Genomic DNA, 26,680 nt, shown 5'->3' with positions numbered 1-26,680 from the left:
GCCCGTGGTGTCAAATTGCAGATCTCAGTAAAGATCAGGAAATGCGATCTATTTTTTAAAACAGAGGCTAGATGGCAAAGAGCTCACAAAACACAGAACTAATTTACTAATGGACAGGTTTTATATTTCACTGTACAGAAAGAAAGAAAAAATCTCTGCAAAGGGGGGTTCTTTTTCCATAGCTGTTAATAAAGGCGTGTCCTGAAAAAACAGAACGCTAAAATCTACTTCATTTACATTTGGAAAGCCTTTCAAAATGTTTGGAGTTTGGTTTATATTTATAAACATTTATAGGGGTAAATGAAAAGCGTCAAGTAACAACAACAGTAATAACAGCAGCAGCAGCAGCACCAATGAGGACGACAACGGCTTGGGAATATGATCATCTCTCTGCGATGCAGATTTGTTTTCACTATTCGCGTATTGTTTTAAATAAGCAGTTACGCGTTTGTGCTTCAAAGACGCGACACAGCCGTTATAATCACACTGGAGTGTATTTCTAACAAAGCTGGGGTCCATAGTGTCTGTGAAACATGCTGAACTAACTGAGGACATTGTTTTCCAACTAAAAACCTTCAGATATGTATAGTTTTATAGGGCACATTATGTCTCTTCAACAAATGAGTAGCCAGAAAGCAACCTGTTAAAGTACACCCCTGTTTATACACAGGGCCTACACTGTAAATCCATTGCTGAAAAACGACCCCAGCCCGATATTTCAGTCTGGTAAACAACGCAAGTTAAAAACAACACCATTTTTACATATAGGGTAACACAAAATATGGCAACAAAAATTAATTTGACCTGACAATTTCATTCGTGAAAAATCTGATTGTGTCAATTTTTACAAAAAAACAAACAAACAAACAAGCAAAAGGATTATGGCTATGATAAATGTTTAATATTTAATATTTTGTATCATTAAAAAAAGTGTAATACAAATTAATGTGCTTTATAAAGAGTCTATATAGGATAAATATGCCTACATAACTAATAAAGTTATAATTAATATCGTTAAAGAAACGTGAATTAATTGATTATCTCTGTGTATGTATATATAACTACTAAAAATGTTAACTTTATATTTCAAATAAAATAGAAACATGTATCATATGAACCTGCACCAGATCCATATAACTATACTCAATTTCATAATTCATCTGCACGAAGACATAGCAGAAATAAACCATAAGGTTTTGCAGTGTATAGCACTACAAACCCATTGGGCTATATGCAATTGAAATACAATTAAACACCTATTCATTGTAGTTGCTTATTTCAAGTAGTAAAATATTAGCTTATTATAACTCTGGAATACCACTTGACCCACATACAACGTATTGTTTGTTTAACAAATGTTCTAATAATAATAATAATAATAATAATAATAATAATAATAATAATAATAATAATAATAGCAAGAAGAAGAAGTTTTACACAGAAACAATGCGCGGGTAATGCAGAGCGATAGCAGCATTGCGTAGGCTCTCGTGGTTTTAAGATATAAAGTACATTTCAGATATGAGGTTAAAGACTCGATTCCAAATCCCAGACAGCTGTCTTGTCAATAAGGCTCTTTTCCAAGCGGAGACATTCCTTCTGGCAGGACGTTTCAGCTTCTTGAGCATCACAGACACTAAAATACAACTGCAAGGGAATAAAAGCACACCCGAGTCACAAGGTAGCAGGGCAGGACCGGTCCACTTTCCAATCTCACTTTTATTGACGCTTGTTAGTAAATTATATCACTGACACATTTATTTGCAACCAATTAAAACATGTGCCTTATTTATTTACACCTTCTAACAGTGGTCGATGTGTCGGTAAAACAAACAAATAATCAGAAAACAACATATGTTAACTGTGTATAGAATAATGTTTTTCGTAAAATCTGGCTGCGGCTTATTTGACCTGTTTCATGACATAGATCTACAAGTTAGGCTACATTGAGAACGGTGTTTCAACGCGCGTGTGCGCTTTTAGAGGGTGTTCGAATTTGACATTCTAAAAGTCCAATATAGTATATAAAGAAATAGACATTAAGCTTTTTTTGAGGAGTGTTCTTATCTCGATATCTTATAGCAACTGACAATAGATTATCTCATGTTGAGAGAAGACCAATTGTTCGCCCGATTTGACTGTAGTCAATGTATCTATTGAACCTATTTAATGCAAGATTGAAAGCAGAAGCGCAAAGGAAGATTTAAGATAGCTTAATTAAGGCTTCAATGGTCTTGTATACAAGTATAAATGTTACAGCATACAGTATATAACCAACCGCCCCCCCGTAAGCTATAGAACAAATATTTCGCCGGGTTGGCGAGTTGGCGAAAGTGAATTAATAACTCATACAGTCGTTAAAAGATATATATTTTAAATCGTTATCTGTATAGGCTTATCGATATAGGCTATGCCATTACACTTGTTTTATGGTTCAGAAATGAAAACACGTTTGTATCAGGTGTTGCAACTATAGGGCGTAGCCAAAGATAACATAATAACGTTTGTTTTAAAATCATATTTAAGGGATGTGCTACTTTGCCATTTTACAAAAGGAAATGCGTCTCTAAACAGCGAGTAATAATTAATAATGCATTCAAATACAATAAACACCTAAGGTCATTTATCAATGCATTATTTATTCATCATCAGAATTAGCGTAATTAAATATTAGCTCACCAAAAAATGACGTGGTCTGGTGGAGTGTACAGTGGAAATGGGTTTTTAAAAGGTCTGTAATAATTGATTTGTATAGAGATGGCCAGTTCCCTCAGGTAACACTTGAGAAGGGGGTAGTGTTTCGCAGCCTGACGTTTCTCCCAAGAGGAAATGGAGTTGCAAAGTTTTGTTCTGCTCTGCTGCAATGGTATAGGAGGGCTGGGGAACCAATCAGCTGCGCGGGCTTCACTCTTTAAGGCTGACATAACTAGAACAGGAACAAATTGTCCCAACAATCAACATCTAAAACTCCAGAGAACATCAGCGGTGGATACTGTCACTATAACCGGATTTCATATACACCCAAAAACACTTTCGAAGATAATTATAAACCGCCTTTTTATATACATTCCTCTTTTCAGAGGACGTGCTATTTCGACGTGAGAATTACTACCCTCAAAGCGCCATGTCAATGCTGCCTTCATTTGGTTTTACCCAGGAGCAAGTGGCCTGTGTGTGTGAGGTGCTCCAACAAGGGGGAAACTTGGAAAGACTGGGACGGTTTCTGTGGTCCCTTCCAGCGTGTGACCACCTACACAAGAACGAAAGCGTCCTGAAAGCCAAGGCGGTGGTTGCGTTTCACCGTGGCAATTTCAGAGAGCTGTACAAATTATTAGAGAGCCACCAATTTTCCCCACACAACCACCCCAAACTCCAGCAGCTGTGGCTGAAGGCGCACTACGTCGAGGCTGAAAAACTGAGAGGGAGACCGCTGGGCGCAGTCGGGAAATACAGAGTACGAAGAAAATTCCCTTTGCCCCGGACCATTTGGGACGGGGAAGAAACCAGCTACTGCTTCAAGGAGAAATCCAGGGGCGTACTGAGGGAATGGTACACCCACAACCCGTACCCATCTCCCCGGGAGAAGAGAGAACTAGCGGAGGCCACGGGACTCACCACAACGCAAGTCAGTAACTGGTTCAAAAACAGAAGACAGAGGGACAGAGCCGCAGAAGCTAAAGAAAGGTGAGCAATTATTATCTTACATGATAAATTTTTACTATAGGTCCTTACATTTCACAAAATGTCGGTTTTTATCAGAGCCTCGTGTCGTTTATCCACTATGAAATGTTCACTGTACAGTTTTGTTTAGGTTTTATTTGTTTTTATTAATACACAGAAGCCTGTAAAATGTTTCATGAAAACGTAGGATGAAAACTTTGACAGATAAGATGATGTTTTTTTTTGTTGTTTTTTTTTTGCATGCTACCGGTATGTCTTCGTTTCACTTGAGCTGGATGCAGATATGTTTATAGACTAGCCTTAGTAAGAAGCACGGTTAAGTATGTTCATTTCACAAGGTTTAGATTTGGACACAGTGTTCAAAATATATTTTTATTCTCTAAAATGAGAAATCATATTTTTCTATAGCAAGCATTGATACAGTGCATAAACATGGACTACACATATTGTAAAATGTAATCTCAAAACAATAACATCAAAACAATAACCTGTTTCAGATTTATATTGAATTAGTTAAATATATTTGTAGCCTATACGCATAAATATTGTTATTATAGTATACGAACAAATCTGAATAATTAATAGTTATATATATATATATATATATATATATATATATATATATATATATCGTTTATGTTTATAATAACTATAATTACACTGTTCCTATTTGTTTCATGAGCGAATGATTCTGTAATTCACAGTTATAAGCTACATGATCTGTTTAAATGATGGTATACAAGGGTTGATAGATATAGATAATATACATCTACATTAAATAATGCAACATGATCATGATGCAAAACAAATGTAATTACAAACCAAAAAATAAAAAAATAAACAAGGAATAATAGCTTGGCCAAGATCAGGCTCATTCATGACGCATTCGGTAGAATAATGTTACCATGTTTACCTTAACAAAATAATATAAGAGGCTGGTTTGAAGAGCATTTGATTAGTGTAATTAACCCCCCCCCCCCACCCCCCCCCCAGTTTAAATGTTTTGTTTTCTGTTTCATAACATGTTTAGGCTAATGATTTGTTTTGTTTTAATACATGCAAAATAAAAATAGACCCTAAAAGAGTAGACGCATTTGTATTGCTTCTGGAAAAAGTTTCATTCTAATTTATGTATTTATTATTTTTAATATATATATATATATTTTTTTTGCTTCACCAGGGAGAACAGTGAAAACAACAACTCTGGCAACAACAAACAGAACCAGCTATCCCCACTGGATGGGGGCAAATCTCTAATGTCAAGCTCCGAAGACGAGTTTTCACCCCCGCAAAGCCCTGATCAGAACTCAGTCTTACTGTTGCAGGGAAACATGAACCACTCTGTGGGCTCCAGTTATCCCTTGGCCGGTCTAAGCGCTTCTCAGTCTGTTCACAGCATTCAAGGACATCCGCACCAGCTCCAAGACTCTCTTCTCGGACCCCTAACTTCTAGCCTTGTGGATCTTGGCTCTTAAACGATATATATATTTTTTTTTATGAGAGACTGAGATACGACACTTTCATTGTATATATATATATAAATATAAGTAAATATATAAAAGACAGATTTCTGATGTGGACTTTCACACGATGGTACTTAAAAAAAAAATCAGAAGAAAACGTTGCAGTGACTTTTGTCAAGTCATTAAACAAATCAAATCATTGCCACTGCAGCTGTATCTAATGCTCTTCGTCACATCCTGGCGTGTTGATCTGCTCAGTTTAGTGGGTACAGAAATATAGCCAGTTCTAAAATAGGACCGCACTATCACAGTATTGATGTTATTATAACTTAACTTGCAGTTTTAAAAACTCATCTCATTTAAACATTCTTGGCTCTGAACTTTTCTTTTCTTTTCTTAATTTATGAAGATATGTGTTTCTTTCCAGAGAGTTGAATACAAAGGAAAATCTTGATGAGGACACTTGGAGAAACGCTATAACTTGAACTCCTTGAAGTTTACATTTTCATATTCAGTATAGTGTTTACGTTTCCAAGTAGTTTAAATAAAAATAACATTATGTTGACTGCAGTTGTTTCACGTGTGTTATTTACATACAAGTTACCCAGTTGTGTTTTTATGTATCTGAATATAATAATAATAATAATAATAATAATAATAATAATAATAATAATAATAATAATAATAATAATAATAATAAAACAGATGGAAAAGTTCTACATACAAATTACATTTTAAATACAGACAAAAGGATCTCTTGGTGAATTCTTGCTGACGCAATAGCAGATGTTTGCAATACATAGCATAGGAACAAATATAAAATCAGTTATTTTCGTTAAGACGTGTCGTGCAAATTATAGGTATTTTAGAATGAAAAAGTTGCTATAAAATATCTATAAGAAAATACAATATCCATTTCTGATGATATTAATTTTAAATTTTAATGTGGCCTAATTTAGCAATTGCTCTTGCTTTTTAAGTTATATCGACTGTTGAGCTATACGCTTTTGTGAACATTTAAAAAGGAGCATCCATATTTAGGTCTAAGCTTTTTTGGTGAGGTAAAGAATATACACGTAGGCTATTTATAAAGTTATACAAACACAGCATGTCAGTTGTTTGATTTTACAGTGTGATAAAAGTAAACGGTTACATAATTGATGTTACGTTGTGAATTATAAGTAACTAAAAGTAATGTAATATGATTTATATATATATATATATATATATATATATATATATATATATATATATATATATATATATATAAACTTGACTGAGGTATAGCCTATACAGCTACTAGCAGTACAAAGGGAGTGGGTGTTTTTTCTGCTTTCAAAGATGAGTGAATTAAATATAAATACCTTAGTGGTGACTTTAATGATTTAAAAATAAAAAAAAAACATTTTCATAAATAGTTGGGATATTTACCTCTCTTGTTGCACGGATAAAAAACCGCAAAAAGTACATTGCAGTGAAACCACGTGTAGATAAAATTATCGTTTGACATTTTTAGCAGGCTGAAAATGCCATTTTCTTTCCTGCTCATCATCCCCCACCTTAGCCCCAAAGATCCAAATCCCCTTTGTTGGCGTTGTGGATCATTAAGTTTGTGTTATAGTGTTTATTTTGTGCTCTTATAATGTTTGTTCTTCGGGTTCTGGGCCATGGAGAAATGCCACCCTCTGCAGGAGGGTTTCTCGCATGGGAACATTCATAAATTCTTCTTCACAGCGAACACAAACATTGGGTTCTACATTGCCTTTTAATGTACTCGGCCGAAACACCGCAGGCTCCATTTCGCCTTCGAGTTTTTACACTCTTAACTTTAGTAGAATCTATCATCGGCTGTGTGTGGTATCGACCTCCAAACACGGACCACGAATACGCTGATGTTAAGCAGAATACAAATTTCAGACAAGACATGAATGCTAACACAGAATGTAAAGATAATTGTCAGCCATATCATTTTACATAGCATCTGTCTTTCACTAAAATATTTAGATAGGAATATATTAATGGGGGATACAATACATCAAATTACAAAAAGATAATTTGTTAAATATATTTCACTCTTTTCGATTTTGTAACAATAAAATAATTATTGATTCTATAAAACATAGGACACAAGTTTGCCTTGAAAAAAAAATAGCATTTAAACAGAAAATATTGACTTTAAACTTTTTCACATTAATACAATCAAAGGCGCATTTGTTAATAATAATAATAATAATAATAATAATAATAATAATAATAATAATAATAATAATAATATGGTCCAAAACTCGAACCATACATATTATGACACAGCTAATGTACATAACTTTTTTTTTTCTACTTGGAATGGTGGGTAAAGCTGGCGCGTAAAAGGAAAAGTTACGAAAACAGGCCTATAATCATAACTTTATTATTTTCTCATGTTTATTCTACTTATAAGACTAATACAGACGCAGCGAGTCTTTCCCTGAGTAACTCCCCTTCTCCCATCAGGGTAATTGTTTTGAACAGAGTGCGCCGAGGGTTTCCTGCGTTTAATCGGAAACAGTTGCTGCCTGCGTTAGACTGCTGATTGCAGGGCTCTGCACGGCCAACTGCCACCTTTTAAAGCAACCAGATATCCTTTTAATTGTAATATATATATATATATATATATATATATATATATATATATATATATATATATATATATATACATATATATATATATATATATATATATATATATATATATAGATAGATAGATAGATAGATAGATAGATAGATAGATAATGTACGCACACACTAGTGTGCGATTACATATCATTGATGTCTGTGTGTAGGGTCTGGTGTGCATTATTTTAACCATTAAGATTAGTTTTTCATTACACCGTGGAATAAGAAAGCAGATGTTATAAAGTATTTTCAATGATGGATTTCATTTTGAAGAACGTTATACCACCAATTACATCATACAAACACATCAGTTGATTCTTCTTCTTTTTTTTTTTTTAAAAACAAATAAAAAAAATCGACACGGAAAAAAAAATACAGCTTATTTTGAGCATTTTATTTTGAGCGGGGTTGTAACTTATAGTTTTGCTTCATTGTTTTGTTTCCCTAGAAGGAAGTTGCATAATAAATTTTCATTTTCAAAATGTAGATTATACACAGATCATTTACACACCACTCCCGTTCACTATATTATAACTCACTAGCCTAACATTTGTTTTATTTCATTTCAAATCATTTTAAAATTAACACAGCTAGGTGTTACGTTATAGTGAACACACACTAAGTTTGCAGCATATTTTGTAAAAATTAAAACTGATTCTATAAAATATAGGACACTCTAAATAACAAGATCATGATAAATATATTCACTGGACCATCTGTGTTTTCCTTAATAAAACTCGTTTTGAGTTATATATATATATATATATATATATATATATATATATATATATATATATATATATATATATATATATATATATATATATATATATCACTGGCTAATATTTAATGATTGTTTACGTATGTCCTAAAGTAAAAGGCACCGGCAAACACAACACATTTAAACAAAAGGATACAACAGACCTCTAATTATGTAAAACCTGTACAGTACACTTACATGCAGACTATGAAGGCATATTGAATAGCAGCGTCAATTTGGGCAGTGGATGGAAAATAAATGTATTTTTTTCTTGTACAATAAAACACAACTTTAACGAGTACCAAGCAAACAAAAACATCTGAACATATTCATTTTTTTATTACACAAAACGTACACAGCTTATCAAAACTAGTAAAAGTACTTACATGCTTTCTGTACTTTTATTTATTTATTGCCTGGAAAAAACAGCAGTTTTATATAACAGTGTTGAACAAACGGGACAACGTTAAACACGTCAACACTGTTAATCCTAATTAGGCATGTTTAGAAATGGACTGAAGCAGTTTAGTCACCCAGTCTGTCGTTTATGTTTAAGAAAAGAAAACGTTCATTTTAGATATAGCTCAACCTTATTGTGTATTATGCGCAGAAAATCTACAGGTTCTAAAATAAACGATTTTTAAAAAGCTGTAGCCTACACTGTATGCGAATTCTCGGTCAAGCAAAAGCACAGTAGCAAGGTATTTTAGAGCCAAATTATAACGAACCGCTTCATCAACCATGTCTGTCAATTCAAAATGATTTTTCAACGTACAGTAAATCACAGGTTACTTAACGCTACATGTTATATATTTTTTAATTCATTTGCAAATGTAGCTTTCAGAATGGGTAGTGTATGTATTCCCCTCCTGTATCTACAATTCTGCTACAGTGGTCGTTCTGTAAGCTGCTCAACACTGACGCGCCCCACTACACAGTCCTCAAATTACATCTCCCCACAGCGGCAGAAAGATGATCCGGGGATAATGGTGGAACTCAGAAGATTTTTTTTTTCTTTTCATTATTGCATTATTAGACTACTTGTACTGTAACTTTCAGTTTGCCTTTTTTGATTTTTCTAGATGACCCCTGTAGTGGCCTATATTGAACCACAAGTACTGTCGACTTAGTTCATATTGACTTATATAATAACCCTATACAATACTGCGCAAAGACTTCACTGGGATTCACAATTGCTTACTAACGGGTTGATTTGATCAACCCACAGCATTTCACAGAACTTGAGGGATCACAGAGGATTGTATTAATCGCCTAGCAGTTGCTAAACCGGGATTTCCACTGGAAATAATTAGTTGATACAACTGAGGAGGATTCCCTAGGCTGGTCCTCTTGTCTATCCCGGCTGGGTATAGGCTGATCAGATCAACAAACATGTTATTCCACAACGCTAAGATTGCTATTTATTCACAAAGGAATGCTCCCTGGTTTTTTCACCTTACTTTAAGACAAAGGCATTCATTTCTCCTTCAGATGCCATCAGCAAAGCACAATATTGCAGCATTGCACTCTGAATGTGTAGGCCCCTATAATATCATTATATATATAAAAAAAAATCGATTAGTCATTTCATAAAACTGATTATTTTTCAGAAAGAAAGTTTTACGTTGTATTTAAAACAGCAATCTATAGTTAAATAATTCTTGGCTTAACAAAAATAATAATAAAAGCATAGTTAACAATATAATGATATACCTTACAATAGATTAAACATACTGCTATCTTAATGTAACGTTTTTGATAAGCCCAGTAAATTACATAGACTTAGAATATTTTACCATCGTTCGTTTTCTTCAGTGAGTTCATTTAAATATTACAAAGAATTCGACAAACACAGGCATTAAACGCATTTTCAGAAATATCTCTTTGCTATGGAAAGAAACATGCATTTATTTAATACTGGTAAACTGTTGAAAGGTAGGTTTGGTTACTGAAATCTTGTCTGTTTGTTTATTTGAAATTAGGAGCTCCCTTCAGGAAAAATGGCACAAAAATGATATTTCATACTGTTTCCTTTTCACTGGAACCTGTTTGATGTCTCAATGTGCCAGAGGCATGATACACGTTATCTGACATAATTACTGGAATTTATAACCATGGGCTGACTTGGAAACAAAAGCATCTTTCAAAACTCGGATTAAAAAAAAAAGGTAGTGAAGAGATTCCCTTACCAGTGATGCATTATTCTGACAAAACCTTGACCCGAAACCCCCCAAAGGTAAAAGGAGGATTATAACTATTTTCAAGTTTCATAATATCAAAAGTGTTAAGGCTATTGTCATTGCCCTCTTGAAGCAATGAAGACAACTTTCAAAAGAAGCCATGGGGATTTATATACCTTCAGACATCACAACATGGCATATAGTATCATCTAGTGCAATGTTAAGGGAATGGGTTTATTAAATCCAGACCCGGGGAGGATATCAATTTGATAATAGTAGGTCTATTTGTCCGCAAGTGGAAAGAACACTGGGACCTAATCTGATTGGGGTCTATTTGAATGATCCAAACAGTGACTTGTCTTAATACCACCGTCCTAAACCCCATTCCACGGTGTTACATTGTCTGCATTCATGTTATTAAGTGGGTCAATGAGTCACGTCTGGGAGGAACCTCCAGCAGGATCCATACAGCATGAAAGAGCATCACAGTCTAGATCATTTAAATAGAGCCCCATTGAGTCAATGTTGGTCAGGTAGCCTCTTACCGCACAGAACCCCAAGAAGGGTTTGGTGTAGCTGGAACAGTGTGATTTCACTGAAATAGCTATTTCCACCACTACTGTGCAAATTCAAGTTTCCCAGTAAGAGCTGTCAATAATGATTAAAGTTAGGGTTTAGGCTAGGATTAGACAAATGAAATGAAATAATATTCGAGGTGTGTTTAGAGCAGTGGTGTAAATAGTAAGGGGCCATACTGCTGTGTGGACTAGTGGTGTAAATAGACATGGCTGTGATTTGCATATCAAACGCATGTACAAACACAATTGTATATATTGCTTTAAATGAGAGGCCTACTGGTAATATGCAGATCTTCTTATCTATAGACTGTTTTTGTGTTATGCAGTATACTTTAGAGAGGACTATTAAATAGCTACAAGGCTTGCAAAGTACATCACTTTGTCTACCTTTTGTTTCACCTCAGTATATTAAGCCCATTTTAATTGCAATGCCTTTTCCTTACTAAACAGACATGTTAATACCACAGCACCTGTAAATAAAATATTTATTTTCAGCCAGTGTTGTAAGAATGCAATTCATTTTATATTCAGTCTCTTTGTTTAGCCTCTCTACCTCAGATAATTATCAATACAAACAAGCAAGGCTGGCTTTATGTGGTACGTTATAGAAAAAAAAAGTGTTCTTTTGATAAACAAATAGAATTCTGTACTCTATTCATAGGCCTAGAGTACCATTTAAATTGGCATTTATTTTGGCAACATGACAAACTACTTGATACACAACGAGGACCATTCGTTTTGCATATGAAAACGGTTGTTATGTTTCGGAACACAAGAGGTGCATTTTTTTATATTGCTTTACAACATGGTCATAGTTTGAATTATTGGACTGTTCTTCTGTGCAAACGTTCGGGACATTTGGGGGAATTGTCACTTTTGGAAACATGGTCAAAACTATCAAATCTTCATTGACAAAACAAAGCTCAGCCAGGCCTGCCCTGGAGTTTTAAGGGAGTGTGAAACCTTCCCTTCAGATTTGACACTTCAGATTCCTGTGAATAACAGAGAAAAAAATATCAATTAAACAACACTTCCATGTCATTTGCAGGATTAGCACAGTGTAGAAAGACACCTGAAATCAACCAGCAATGAGAAGTGCTTAACTACTTCTGTTCTTTTTTAACTAATATGCAGGTTATCCATCATCAGCACAGATTGTAATCCTGTCATTCTCGATTAATACTACATACTATACAGTCTTAAATATAAACACGTTTAACATTATCATAATACAATGGGATGTATTTTAAAAGCTTTTACTCCTGTGTCTCAATTGTTCTGTCAAAGTCTGTCAAACTTGTAAAACTAGGTATTTCATGTAACATCATATTAGTATGGTTCTAGGTTGTTATGACAACAACGACAGCATTAGCATTTGTCGACTTGACTTTATTTATAGTAGTTTTATTTCAACACCAAATAATCAGTGTGTCTGTGTTTTCTAAAGTAGCGTTCCACTAAATTTTACTAAGACCAGGGCCTATGTAAAAGAATAGCATTCAGTCATACCAGCTTGAACTCAAGACAATACCTGTTGCCAAAACCAAGCCTTACCTGATGGTAGGCCTGTATAATAAATAAAGATGGATCAAATTATTGAGGTGACTCTGCAATGCTGTTCACACCCACTCTGCTTGCAGGATCAAGTTGCACGACATCGTCACAGTAAGTTACTTGAAACTACTTTTGAAACAGCAGGGGCCAGTTTCACAAAGCATTTAGCATGCTGCAAGCTAGCAAAAAGATCTTAGCTGGGTTCACAAAACAGAAGGCCCTATTCACAAAGCTTTGACAGGAAGCATGGTATGGGTAGGAAATAGCAGAGTTATCTTAATTAATTTATTCTTCCATTAAAAAATACACATTTGTAATAGAGTTTATGTGGTAGTTCTTACCTGTATACCTGTAGTTTAGATATCGAGTTATATTGAGGATGCAGGGCTGCTTATTTATTTATTAATTTATTTTTAACTGCTTTTTGACTGAAACTGAAAATCAGCTTTTTAAATGTATAGCTCAGCTATGGCCAAAAGTTATTTCAATTAGAATGTTGGTAACCATGGTTTTGTTGAATGTTAAATATGATAAAGGGGTTTCGCTAAATGAGACGTTTTTCAATGGCATGAAAAGTCTGGTTTTTTTTAAAGCATAAAGGTCGATTTCACCCATTCTCTGCTTGAATTGAAAAATAATGATAGAAAAAAAAACGATAAATTCTTTCTAAAATAAACGTCGATATTAATTGTCGATTTGGCAAAAAAATAAAAATCAAATAGTAGCAAGCCTAATCATTAATCAATATTGCTTTTTTTCTTTTAATGAGTTGTTTTCTAAAGAATAAACTGTATTTAGCATCCTGCTACCTTGGTTTGCGAGGCTGGCCCTAGTTCCCCAGAACTCTTGAACGTTTATGAAGTCTCTTACTGTGTTGCTGCTTTGGATGGAGAACACTGTTATTCCTGATTAATGTTTTGATTGACTGATTGATCTTAGTGAGTTTCTGAATGCCAGTTAGAATGTCACCCAATAGGATTGTGGGTTGATTGTAGCAACAGCTCTAAAGAAACAGACCTAATATATCGCTCACCAGAGTTTGAGCCTTGCTCTTGTGTCGTTTCACACACAGGCTGCCCTCCCTCATTCCTGAGCTTGACCCCCACCTCAGAAGCTAAAAGACAGAATGACATGCTGACCACTACCACAGCCAGACATAGACTAGTAAATGCCATCAGTATCCAAAACTAGACCTACCTGACCCAGGGGCAAAGAGGGAAGGAGAAAGGAAAGAACCCTGGAGGGGAGGAAACCTCTGGGACCACTGTCAATTAAGCACACCATGAATCCTTGCCAATCGTAATACATTGCAGATCTTCCATTCTGAACCTGTGGAATGAGCCATTAATAAACATTACACCTGTACTTTATTGATCAGTCTAAACATTACTAAATAAATAACTAATTTGGCCTGTGAATAATATCTAACATTTAGGTTTTGTTTATGAAGGAACGGGTTTACAGTGTGCTACATTAAAACTGAGGTGTGTTTTTTCAGGTGTTTACTCTTTAATGAACTCAGTTCCACACTGATTTTACAATACTGACAAACAAAGAAGCTGAGAGTACCTTGAATTACATGACCTCATTTCCTAGTTCTCTTTTAGTAAAAAAAAAAAAAATGAACAGGTGTTTTTCTCCTTTCAAAAAGTAGGACTTTATAAGAGACAAGTAAACACTTTGAAAATGAGGTTTTGACCTTGAAGTTTTTTTCAGAACAACACTGATGAAGATGCTAGCTGAAACATTTGTCTTTGGAGTTCCTTATAGTTTTACTTCTGAATTTAGGGTTGAGTGTTTCAAGTTGTTTTGCACTGGAGTAAACGCTTTGAAAAGCTGATTCTTTTCTCAGCCCTTTTTAGATTCCACTATAAACAGGTCACTAAATACACCACAATCCACATATGGTCTTGCGTATATTTCTGGCACAGGAAAATAAATCTGTCATTTGAATTTGAAACATAAAGGGTGTTTTGTGGATGGAAACCACCAACAGTGGCTCAAGACAGTCAGCATTCCTAGCTTAAATGGTTCCAATTTATACAACAGCTTCTTTGGGTGAGCCACAATAACAGAACTGTGGGGTTTTGTGGATTTTAGATTTGTTTTCTTTCTAGGAATGTGAATTCTTCTAATTGAGGCTGGAGGGGATTATTTCTTATTATTGTTATATGTTTTTCTTCTATTTCACATCTCAAAGGAAGGGAGTACACCACAGAATAATCTTACACAAATAGAGGATGCATATGAACCACTGGCAGTGCTCCTTCACGTCTAGAGAACAGCCAGCTAGAGAGCCAATGAAGGGTTTATTTTATGTACGTGTACGTGTGTGACATTTTCCAGTAATTTATGGATTGAAAACATCATATTAAGTAATGTTTAAATAATGAAAGTCCATCATTAAGAAACAGTATGCTGTAGTCTCACAGACATAATGTAATCAATTTTTACACCCAAAATGCCATAAACACATTGTGAAAGTGTCACAGACCTCTAAAAATGGTAGGCTGGCAACATTTGGATGAAATTAGATCCTTCAATGAAGCTCCAGTATAGTGTAGCTGGTCAAGTATCTTGTAAATACCAAAATATCCATAGTATTTATTTGTTTTGTTATGTTCTGTTATGTAAAGAATGTATTTCAATGTTTTGATGAATTCTATTAAATTTGATATCCATCAAACTTTTTTTTATACTGGTCCTGGTTTCTTTCAAACTTTCTTTCATGTGAATATGCCTTTACCAGCAAATCTTTTTAATAAACTATTAGCTTTGTTAAATTGGTCTCCGCAGTAACATAGTAACACTAGCTTAATACAAATGTAAAACTACTGCAATTAACAGCATTTAAAATCTTTTTTTTTTTTTAAAAAAGAACAGAAGCAACAAAAGGTTTGCTTTTACAACTAAAATGTACAAGTGATAACAAGGTAACAGTAAAATGACCAGGGTTAGGGTTATTTGCAAAATCTTGGAAGAAAAGCAATATGTTTGACTATATCCAATATAAAAAATACAATATAGCACAATCCAACTTTTAGAGCACCTTTAATGTAAAACCAGAGTGCTTTACACAACCAAGGGAGTGCAAAAATCAAGAGAAAGTCTGGGTAGACTTTAAAAAGCTATTTGAACTTGTGGACTCGGTCCGTATCACGTATGTCTTTGGGAATCAAGTTCCATAGCCTTGGGCCATTACAGGGAAATGCTGGACCACCGTGGGTATTGAGCAGGAGCAGGCTGGACCACTGCTGGGAGCGATGTGGAGGTGTTGATTGACAGCACTTCCTGTAGATAAGAAACCCCAAGGCCATTGACAGCTTTGTAGGTGAATAACAGAATTTGAAAACCAATCCTATACCTGACTGGTGACCAGTGGAGCACGGCTAAAACAAAGGGAATGTGTTGAGTGGATGTGGGTCGAGTCAGAGCCCAGGAAACAGAGTTCTACATAAGCAGCTAGCCCCAGGTAGCCCTGTAAGCAGAGGGCATTGCAGCACTAACCAAACCTCACTGAGACAAAGAGCAGGATCTCAGCTTCACAAAGAGATAAGACCATGATTCCGATGTGAAATACAGGTAAGCATGGGACTCTCAATAGTCCGACCCATAGCTCACTTACAATTAACAGTATTTTCATTTTTATTTTCATAAGCTGCAAATCAATTTGATGTATATATTTTTTTCATTGTTACCTACTTTATTATTTCAGTGTTGGGAGGTTTGCAATAAAGACTACTCTATAAAAGAACAGGTTCTTCCTTTAAGACCTACTTATTTTATCATATCATTTTGCACCTTAGCAATACACCAATACATTTCTGACTTTTTACACAGATCAAGTTAATAACGGTAACGGGTGGCCAATGAAATACTATATGATCACTGAGGGCACCAACTCGTGTTAAAGGGAGAAAAGCAATGTACTTGTAAAGTGACCTGACAGTCCGTTTTCTAAGTTCTAGCTAGTGAAATAAATTCTGGGCAGCGAAGAAGGAGTTAACATTGTTTCTTTTTTTTATGACAGACTTTACACGGGGTCTGAGTCAGCCAAAATAAGAGGAAATGGAGAAGAGCAGTATAATTAATCCTACCTCTTCTTCCCATGAGTGATCACCTGTTTCAGGGGGTCATGAATAGCAGGTAGCTCTCACAGTCTCCATCGCTGAGAGGCCCGTTTGTTTTGGTGACAGCTGAATGACAGGGCTTGAAACCCGAGCCTCCGGTTTTGCCTGATGTGTGGATAAAACCCTGGATGTTCCCTCAAACATTTCAGGAAATGAAAGTTGTAACGCGATCCTTGTGCGCCAACATCTCCCCAAGCAAACACAAAGGCTCACAGGAATCCACACAGATTATTTTCAGCCTGGAGATGATAGAGGGAAAATAGAGATCAGATTGAGAAGCTGGACGCTGGCAGCCCTTCCTCGGCACTTATTGCAAATGCTTGTCCAAAAAAACCAGAGCCATAGAATTACCTTTTTCACAAAAACCACGTCATTTTTGTCTGTTCTTTGCTTTCCTTTTGTAGGGATTAAAATGGAGATCACTGAAGCTCGTTTTTCAGAGAATAACTCCACATTCGGTGACATTGGCTTTTGTTAGGCTATAATGAAGTGTGGCTATTCAAACCCAATTGAGGAAAATTCTTTCAGCTCGATAAAAGATATACAAATTCATGTTTACCAAGCGTCACCTTTTTAACCACTTCACTGCTCAATTATCCACTTCAGGCCCAGTTCATTTTTTTTTTGTTTGTTTGTTTGTTGGTTTTTGCTGGTGTGGGAAACAGTTACGAAAAATGATGAATTTGTTCAATAACCCAGCAGACCCTTCTTACAGACTTTCACTCCTTAAGTTTCAATCCTTGACCCAATTATGATTGTATTCATTCTGAATGGCCCCTAGTTGGAATATGAAGATCTACTCAATTTCATCTTGCTTCCAGGTCTGGGTGGTTGAGAGAGTTGAAAGGTCACAACAGCACATGATTTCTCAAGACAAAAAAAAAAAACTCCCTGCAAAATAAAAAAAAAAGCAAATCCTAGTCTTCATGAATTGATAACGATATTCTTTAAATCACATGCTAAAACACCTGTTTCTCCTCATTAGAATGATGTGTGTTATTCATGCAGCACAGAGACAGTTAAAGGGGTAATCAATTAGACTTTATAACAGTATGCAAGCTCTGCATTCTAACAGCACTCACACTAATTAGCACAGTCTCACAGGGATCCTGCAACCTGACTGGAATCCGGTGCAGTATGCAGACTAAGCTTGGAATAAGAACTAAAGGGACACCAATGATGACAGCATACAGCAGCCATGTTCACAGCTCCCTATGCACTGTACAGGGTTACATTTATTTCTGTTTCAACTTTTATAACTGTTTCAACTTTTGAAAAAAATCAACACCTACTTTTCAAGAAATGACAGGACGTTGTGCTGATCTAACATTTCACATAAACTCCATTGTAGCCGTGATTTGTGTTGTGTGCAACTCCATTAGGACTGTGTTCATTTGGCTGTTCCAACACGTACGGGAGAATTATTTTTTGCATATTAACTCCCGAAGATGTGGAATTGTTTCCATCCGAGTGTGAAGATGGAATTTGATAATCTTTCCCTCTCCGGTTTTAAAGGTCGTATTCAGGAATTGCTTAGAACCTCCTGCCAATGCTTCTCCCTCAGTCCACATTAACAAATAGAGGCTGTCTTATTTATACTATTCTTAGATCTGTGTGTGATGCTGATTAAGTTTGAGCCACACATGTTTTTATTGTGTTGTTTGTACTTTGTCATTTGTTTTTATACATTGCAATTGTCTTTTTTTTTATTGTTTTTGAGGTAAATGAGGCCTCGGTTGGCCTTGTTCGGTAAATAAATATAATATAAATAAGAAAATAAATAAATAAATAAATAACTTGTATATCTCACTGGGTTTATCCTGATGAGTGAACTTTCTAAATTAAAAAGTAAAGAGATTGATGTAAAAGGCAGCATGGCTAATGAAAAACAGGTTTGAAAGCGATATTAACTTCTCCAAATGGTTTAATCCACTGACAACAAAAGGATGAGGCAATACAATCCCCACCTGCTCCTCGCAGGAAACCCCTTTTCATATAGCGTGCATGATTAATTATGACATTCATTATTTTTCTGATGCTCAAAACGTCCCTGTCATTTGATCTGTTTGCTTTGTAAGCATTCATCTTCTAGCAGGCAGTCCAAGCTGTCTTTTTTTTTTAATGTTGCTGCTTCTATATGTGAGGGAGCAGATATACTGTCTACACAGAAGCACTGTACAGACAGGTGTTCAGCAAGCTTCCCTTAACCTACTGATCCTATTGTGAACGCTAAAGTGTCTGCAAATATCCCATGATTAACAGAGCATTCTCCCCAGTTACTGTTGCCGTCAGTCTCCTGTGTTCAGTTCAATGTTTATTTTTAAACACTATCACGGTTGTTTTGATATTTTTATCCGCATTGGTTGGCACCCACTACTATTGCACTTTAATCTAAATATAATATTCCCTATCAAACAGGAACACGGTTAAAAGAGTGCTAGTGAAGGGTTGAAAATCCATTCTCTCCTGTTCTTTTAGATTTTAATTTGGAATGCAAATATTGCTATCAGACTAAAGCACTTGAAATATGTGGGTATGCTAAAGTAGAACAAAGAGAGAAGAACAGAAAGGTTCTTCAGCACACAAAAGAGGATCCCATATACACGAGTATAAGGCATACGAGTTAAGGGTTATTAACTTTAGAGGGAAATATATATATAAAGTACTGTATAGGTCAGCACATATCAAAACAATCATGACAGTGTTTAAAGAAAATGTACAAGATTGCACAGCAAGCAGGGGCAGCAGCTGTAGTGTGCATGTTATACAGTGAACATGCAGCATCCTTTAGTGCTATCATGACTTCCCTTTTCAGTGTATTACCTGCTGTAAACCTTTGTTACAAACTCAAACATGGAAACAGTATATTTCCTAACATTGTGTAGAAAAAACAATACAAACAATTGTCCCGTTTTCCGTGTCTGCAATAAAATTATAAATAAAAAATTAACAAAAAGAATACATTAGTTAGATAACTTTTGTTATCATTTAAGAGCAGAAAGACATTCGAATACAGTGTATTACCTAATTGTTTATTACATTCCATTGGTTTTATTGTATACATGAAATGTCTTTACCTTGTTATGCTTTTATAATTTCTTGGAACATTCTTTACAAAAATATTTTGCTTCACTTCAGGGCTGTACGGGAGATTTAACTTTCTCCACAATATGTGAGGAACTTTTAAGCCCTCTTTTAGGGCTGATTGCACAATTACAATATTAGGTTACTGGGTGGCAACAGGCACTGAGTGAAAATCCCATTTGGAGGAAAGGCAAACAATAACATCTTAAAAGGGGAAAGGGTGCTCAGCACACTATTTGTCTTTTCTCCTTACTTGTCCTTCCTTAACTGCAACCTCATGGGTCTGGATCCCTGTAATGAAGTCAAACTGCTCTTGTGCTTTGCTATGTTCAGCTCAGAAGACTGCAGCCATGTGCGAGTTGTGGGTGTTTGTAAGCTGCACTGAAACAAATGGATGTAGTAAAGTTCAGCTTTGCACTGTGCCATGTTTCCCCACAGCCTGGGGTGTCATAAAGAAAATGATCACTGGAGATGAAGAGTGTGTGGTCAAAGCCAGGCTACTGTGGTGTCCAAGGCTCTGAAATGAATTGCTTCTGTATGTGTTTTAATATTTTCTATGATCTATCCACAAACAGTACTGGAATCCACTTGCCACAGCGACTCTCTATTTTCACCCACATAAGATCCATTTTAGTAAAAGTGAGGAATTTCCTCATTTGTTACATGTGTAGCTCTACTGGTAAAGGTGAAGAATACATACTAATATATAAGAATATATATATATATATATATATATATATATATATATATATATATATATATATATATATATATATATATATATATATATATATATATATATGTGTGTGTGTGTGTGACTGTTGTGAACAACAATTTAGAATAGTGATTGGTTATATGTAGTGATTTGTTTTTGTTTTGTGCTGTGAGATAAAATGTGGTAGCACTAGTTATGGCCTCTATCTGTGTGTTTTTTGGTATTCAAAGCAACAATAACTTTTTTTTTTTTTTTAAACTAGATCTCATTTTGGAATCTATCTTCCATTCAAGCACATGCAGCACCAGAAGGAGAGGGAATGACACAGTTCAAAATGATGCTCCGTTGCAAAGCAGATACAGCGCTTGATATTAAGGAAAGTTCTTCCACAAATTGAGCTTTTCAATTAAGGTCCAAACATTGTACATGTTATAAAAACACAATACTTCCCAAAGACGCATGCAGTGCTGCCGTGCCCTTGAATGATCTCTGGCCACAGGTTAATAACAAGCCATTCAAATGTTCTCTTCTGTAAGATTCCATTTCAATTTAAGTGAAATTGTTGCCCATGTTTGAAAACGTATACAAACGTGTTATACAAACAAAGTAATTATTCCTTTCAGGCCATATAAAAAATAAATTTAAAAAATAAACGTCTCTGCTGCTCGGCCCAGTGGTGAAGGCTGAAACAGTTCAGGTTTTCCACAGTTTACTCTTTCAAGCACCCACTTGCGTCCAGAAAGTCATCAAGTTTCACTTGTGCTGTAAGACACCCCCAGCTGCAGAGCACTTAATCCTCACAGGAATGAAAAAACCGTGTAGGGATCTTTAAGCAGGGCGAGAGAGCACCCTTCCACTGTGTAAGAGCATTGGCCCTCTGAAGTAATGTGCTCAAGGGAAGAAGAGTCAGGGCAGGATTTTATTTTACCAGGGAAAATTAATTGGTGCCGAATTTAGAAATGCTGATTTTGTATCCTCTGTAAGCACAAGACTAAAATGTATATTAGCTTGTTCTATTTCTTATCAGGCTAAAATTAATCAATAGCATGTAGAATGGACATACACAGGCATTTTATTGAAATCGTTTAAAACAGCATTAGAAAAACATACGATCATCAAAATTGCAACTGTTTTACTATTGGAAACGGTAATGTAGTAAATAGGATGCTGAGAACGAAATGCAGGATCTAAACGATGGAGGATATGAATACAGCCACTGGTTAAATAATTAATAAAGGGCTCAGAGTTACAGAAACCAAACATCCAACAATGCATGCTCATATCTTTAGAGTTTTTTCCCATCTGTAAAAAGATTCATATTTGAATGATTTAAATATTTAGATCTGGACCTGTGTCTATTGATTTTATGTATGTATGTATGTATGTATGTATGTATGTATGTATGTATGTATGTGTGTATGTATGTATGTATGTATGAATGTATGTAATCATGTTATTGAAGTGGATTAGACTATTTTTTAAATTTAGGTTACTAAAAATTGCACGAAAAAGAAATTCAACCTAATATTGCTGTAATAAAGAATTGCAGATGGAGGGCATACAGAAAACAAAATAAGGCCTGTACTGTCTTATAGACAAAACAGTTAGTGAGTCATTTTTGGAGCGCTAGTAAATTCTGTGGTCACTTATTTCAAGAATTCTCTTCCCCTTTACTGCTGGTATAGTTGCTATTAAATTACATTTTTTTAAATCTAAAAATAACAACAAGCCTGAAGGAAGGCCTTTCTCCTGCATTTCAGCAGGTTTACAATTATGTAGAAGCAGTCTCAAGGTGCTTAACATACATGTGGTGACAGCTGCAGGAATTCGAACCCTGACATATTTATAGGCCTGCAACCCTCTACAGCAGCAGTTCTGTCCTGTTCCCACAGCACAGGCCTTACAGCTGGTAAAAGTTCAGCAGTTATTAGTAGTGCATCATTATCTCACTGCTTAGGGGCTGGCCAGCCACTTGTGCAATAAAATAAAATACTGCCCAAAACCAACTCGAGACATATATTATTGTAATATAATATATGCTGACCCATGCGTTATTTTATTTGTAATACAATGCACTTTTAATTAATGGTACGTTCTTATGATGGGAGGTATTCGAAATATCAACAGCGCCCCTCCTTAATTACCATTAAATGACACCCACTGGCACCCCACTTAGTTTGTTTTTAAACCCTTATCAAAATAAAACAAAGACATGATCATGGAATAATGGCGCTACCATCATAGTGTGCTACCTCTATTTCCATTGTAAATGTAGCCAGTGATTGAAACCTTATAGTATTTTGTGGAATTGAAAGTATAGAATTTAGGGTTTTCTTTCGCTCCTTGATCCCAATGCTATTGCTTTTATCTGTGGGATGCAACTCAGTACAGTGACTAACCCCAACCCCAAACCCCAAACACCAAACCCCAAACCCAACCCCAAACCCAACCCCAACCCCAAACCCCAAACCCCCCACTCCACAGGATTTCATCTACATGGATTTATTGATTTCACTGTAGTCAATATGTTCCTAAAACCATCTCATTTACAAGTTGAAACAGGACACCAGTTAATGTCTTATCTGTGCCCAATTGCTTTTTCTATTTAATGTTGTTTTATTAAATGATGTTGTGTCTGTAGCTGTTTATAAGCAGGCATTAGCTAATAAAGAGCAGTAAACATTTTGATGGGTTTGTAACTGCAAAACAATGGCTTAAAAGGTAAACATGAAAGATAAACATGCTTTATGATTATAAACTGAAACTATATATATATATATATATATATATATATATATATATATATATATATATATATATATATATATATATATTCATTGTCTAAAAATCACATCCTAACACATGGGAAGTAAGTTAAACACTTCTTGGTAGGAAGCTATTGAGTAATATTGACTTCCTACCAAAAGGGTTATTACTGTGACAAGAAATGTTGCTGTTTATTAGCATGGAGTCATGTTATAAAGCAACTATAAGGGTTCTTGCATTAGTTACATGTTCTGATGACAATGCATTGCTATAGCCTTTTGGTATTATTGCAATTATTATCAATTAAAATATTTGTCTAATATTGTTGAAAAGATTCATTATAAATCTGTTATGAAGAGATATACTGACAGACAGACAGAGAGAGAGAGAGAGAGAGAGAGAGAGAGAGAGAGAGAGAGAGAGAGAGAGAGAGAGAGAGCATTTAAAGAATAACTTAGTTATGTTGTGGAGAGAGAGAGATTGGTTCCAAACAACAGCATCAATGTAAATGTCATACTAGAGAGCATGATGTAAAGATGCAGCTATAGGAATCACGTGCATTGTGTTCCTTCATTTAACTCGTGGATTTATAAAGATGCAGCTATAGGAATCACGTGCATTGTGGTCCTTCATTTAACTCGCGGATTTTTTGTGCAAAAGGAAAAAAAAATAATATCCTTTTTTTTCTCCAGGGAGTGTTCTTGCTGTGCTGTTGCAAACTGAAGTAAAGCGCTGGTCGCGTGGGAGGAGAACTTGAGCATGAAATCCTACCCAAGCACAGGGAGTGACATTGACAGACGAGGCCAGGAAGAGACGACCTTGACCCAGAGGCACTGTAGAGAGTGGGGCTGTGGGGTTTTGGAGACGTGGGACTACAGATAATAGGTTGATGGAATTAGAAAAGTCTAATTCACATATTTAACAGTACACTGCGTCTGTGTGGAGGAACGGCGTGCTTAATGCGTTTGGATTTAATGCAAACCTCTTTATTGAGTCTAGACTTTGGGTATGGTACAGCATTTGAACCTTCCTGAAGCAAATAAAAAAGGTAATTAAAACCAGCTGTTTTAAAAAAAATGGCACCAGCAACCTCAATTAGGCAAGAGTGATATTCACTTTGAATCAATAGAGATGGTTAGGAATAAAGAAACAAAATAAAACTGTACAAATAGATGGGGAAGCAGACTGTATCAGGATTTTGTATGGATAACTGGCACCATCTTGTGGACACATCATGCTATAACTACTACTAGGCTGTGCGACATTGGTTGGTGTGACAGACTCCTTCTGGTGGCTGATGATAGTAACTACTCTGGTTACATTATCAGGCACACCTGCATTCAGAGAGAAACGACCTGTTAAAGTGTTCAATTACCTTTCTATCTGGGAATTTGGAAACGAGTGTGTATACAATGTTCCCAAAATAAAACATTTCGAAATAAAACTGGTGCATTTCTTACTGGAAATTACAATTCAGAATTGATGTATAGATACAATACTGTATAAATCCAGTTCAATTCTGATCCTAACACTGAACAAACATAAGCCCAGTTGTTTTCTAAAGGCAATGGGGGTGATATATTCATATCATTTACTGCATGTCAGTAATTAAAGCAGATATATGTAAGCTTATGTTTTATTTAAGACATACATGTTTAGTATTGATTTAGTGGAGCACTGACTGTCTAAAATACAAAGAAGATATTTTTGAAAATGAAATCCTGGAGGCTGATTCTGTAATAAGTGATGGAATAAATGGTGGTACTGAAACAGCAGATTCGCAATGCCGCATTCTGACAAGCTGCAAAGACAGTGCGTCTTTCCAGTGTGCGGATTCTCCAACGCAGCATCAAATCAAGCAATGCCTGAAACTGAGGGCGTCACAAAATGGGAGGCGAGATCATTTACTTTTTGGAAGGGAATTGAAGTTACTATTACCACGAATCAGACCTAATTTAGTGAAATAAAAGAAGGGTTTGGAACCACACAAACACTACGACAAAGCAACAGAAACAACATCAGGGACGAGAACATGTATTTTCACATTTTGATTTGATGCTGCCTAGGAGAAACCACAAACTGGAAAGCCACCCAATTTCCGCAGTTTCTCAGAACTCACTTCCGCCTTAGGTTTAGATGTAATCTACCCCCTGGTCTAAAACTAGGTGCAAGGGGTTAAATAAAACTCTTTAAAACAGGGCTCCCCAAACCTGGTCCTCAGGACCCCAGTGTCTTCTGCTTTTTATTCCAACTGAGCTCCCAGTCACTAAACTAAACCCTTCACTGAACTAATACTTGAACTATTTGAGAGCTGAAAACAATTAAAAAAATGTCTACATTAAGCAAATTATTAGTTCAATGCAGGGTTTCGTTAAGTAATTGAGAGCTCAGAGGACAACTGGGGTCATTTTTTTGGGGAAGCCCTGCAATAAAATGAGGAAAGAAAATACATTTGCTTAAAGGACCCCCCCCCCCCCCCCCTTGACGTATATAATAAATAACTACAGCGTGCACTGCTGCTGTGACTTTAACTTCTACCTTGACTCACTTCATACATAACATTACTTTTACACCATGGTGCCTAATCTTTATATTGGATTACATGGAGACGCAATGGCCAGAGGTACTTTCAACTCTCAATGGTGTTTCACTCTATAAAAGAAACTCCATCAATCTATTGACATAAGCCCCACCTATTATCACAAACAGAAGAAATTTAACCAGCTAGGCTTTTATCGATCACAGAAAGTACAAATCTTTCCTAATTACCCAGAGTAGCTGGTTCGCTTTGCTATCAATTGAGACTAATGATTCATTCAGGAGTAATTGCCTAAATCAGTAGAATCTGCCCACTAAGATATGATTCATTTTCCTATTCTCTCACACACATTTTAAAACAGTGTTAACTTTTTATGTAATAAAGGATTGGGTCACACAATTCAGATTCGTATTATCTTCTTACAATTAAGAAAAACATAAAGATGTTGGATAAGGATCACAGTTGTCAAAAAAAATAATAATTGAGAAGACACGCATGCATAGCGATTGAAATGCTGAGAAAAATTGATACTGAGAAAAATGAACTTCCAGTATTCAGTTATTTAATGACTTTATAGC

General features: G+C 35.5%; 1 protein-coding gene and 1 long non-coding RNA gene across 2 annotated transcripts; one reads left to right on the top strand and one right to left on the bottom strand.

The window, feature by feature from the left end:
- Window positions 1–2,920: 2,920 nt before the first annotated feature.
- On the top strand, window positions 2,921–5,709 carry six1b (SIX homeobox 1b). The gene is made up of 2 exons (XM_034029612.3): window positions 2,921–3,684; window positions 4,862–5,709. The coding sequence occupies exons 1-2, from the start codon at window positions 3,125–3,127 to the stop codon at window positions 5,154–5,156; spliced, it is 855 nt and encodes a 284-aa protein (XP_033885503.1). The 5' UTR covers window positions 2,921–3,124; the 3' UTR covers window positions 5,157–5,709.
- A 6,023-nt stretch (window positions 5,710–11,732) lies between these two features.
- On the bottom strand, window positions 11,733–17,292 carry LOC131698688 (uncharacterized). Its single transcript, XR_009307713.1, has 3 exons — window positions 16,966–17,292; window positions 14,066–14,197; window positions 11,733–12,306 (listed from the first exon to the last, which is right to left on the bottom strand). It is a non-coding gene; the product is annotated as an uncharacterized LOC131698688 (long non-coding RNA).
- Between the last annotated feature and the right edge of the window lie 9,388 nt (window positions 17,293–26,680).

The sequence above is a fragment of the Acipenser ruthenus genome, chromosome 18, assembly GCF_902713425.1.
Source record: "Acipenser ruthenus chromosome 18, fAciRut3.2 maternal haplotype, whole genome shotgun sequence".
NCBI classification, from domain to species: domain Eukaryota; kingdom Metazoa; phylum Chordata; class Actinopteri; order Acipenseriformes; family Acipenseridae; genus Acipenser; species Acipenser ruthenus.
The sequence above is the reverse complement of the archived record's forward strand: the minus strand, read 5'-3'. Positions and strand labels throughout refer to the sequence as shown.

Excerpts from the sequence above, each read along its gene's own strand:
- six1b (XM_034029612.3), top strand. The coding sequence starts at position 3,125 with ATGTCAATGCTGCCTTCATTTGGTTTTACCCAGGAGCAAGTGGCCTGT. Across the intron at positions 3,685-4,861 it reads GCCGCAGAAGCTAAAGAAAG|GGAGAACAGTGAAAACAACA; the intron begins GTGAGCAATTAT and ends TTGCTTCACCAG.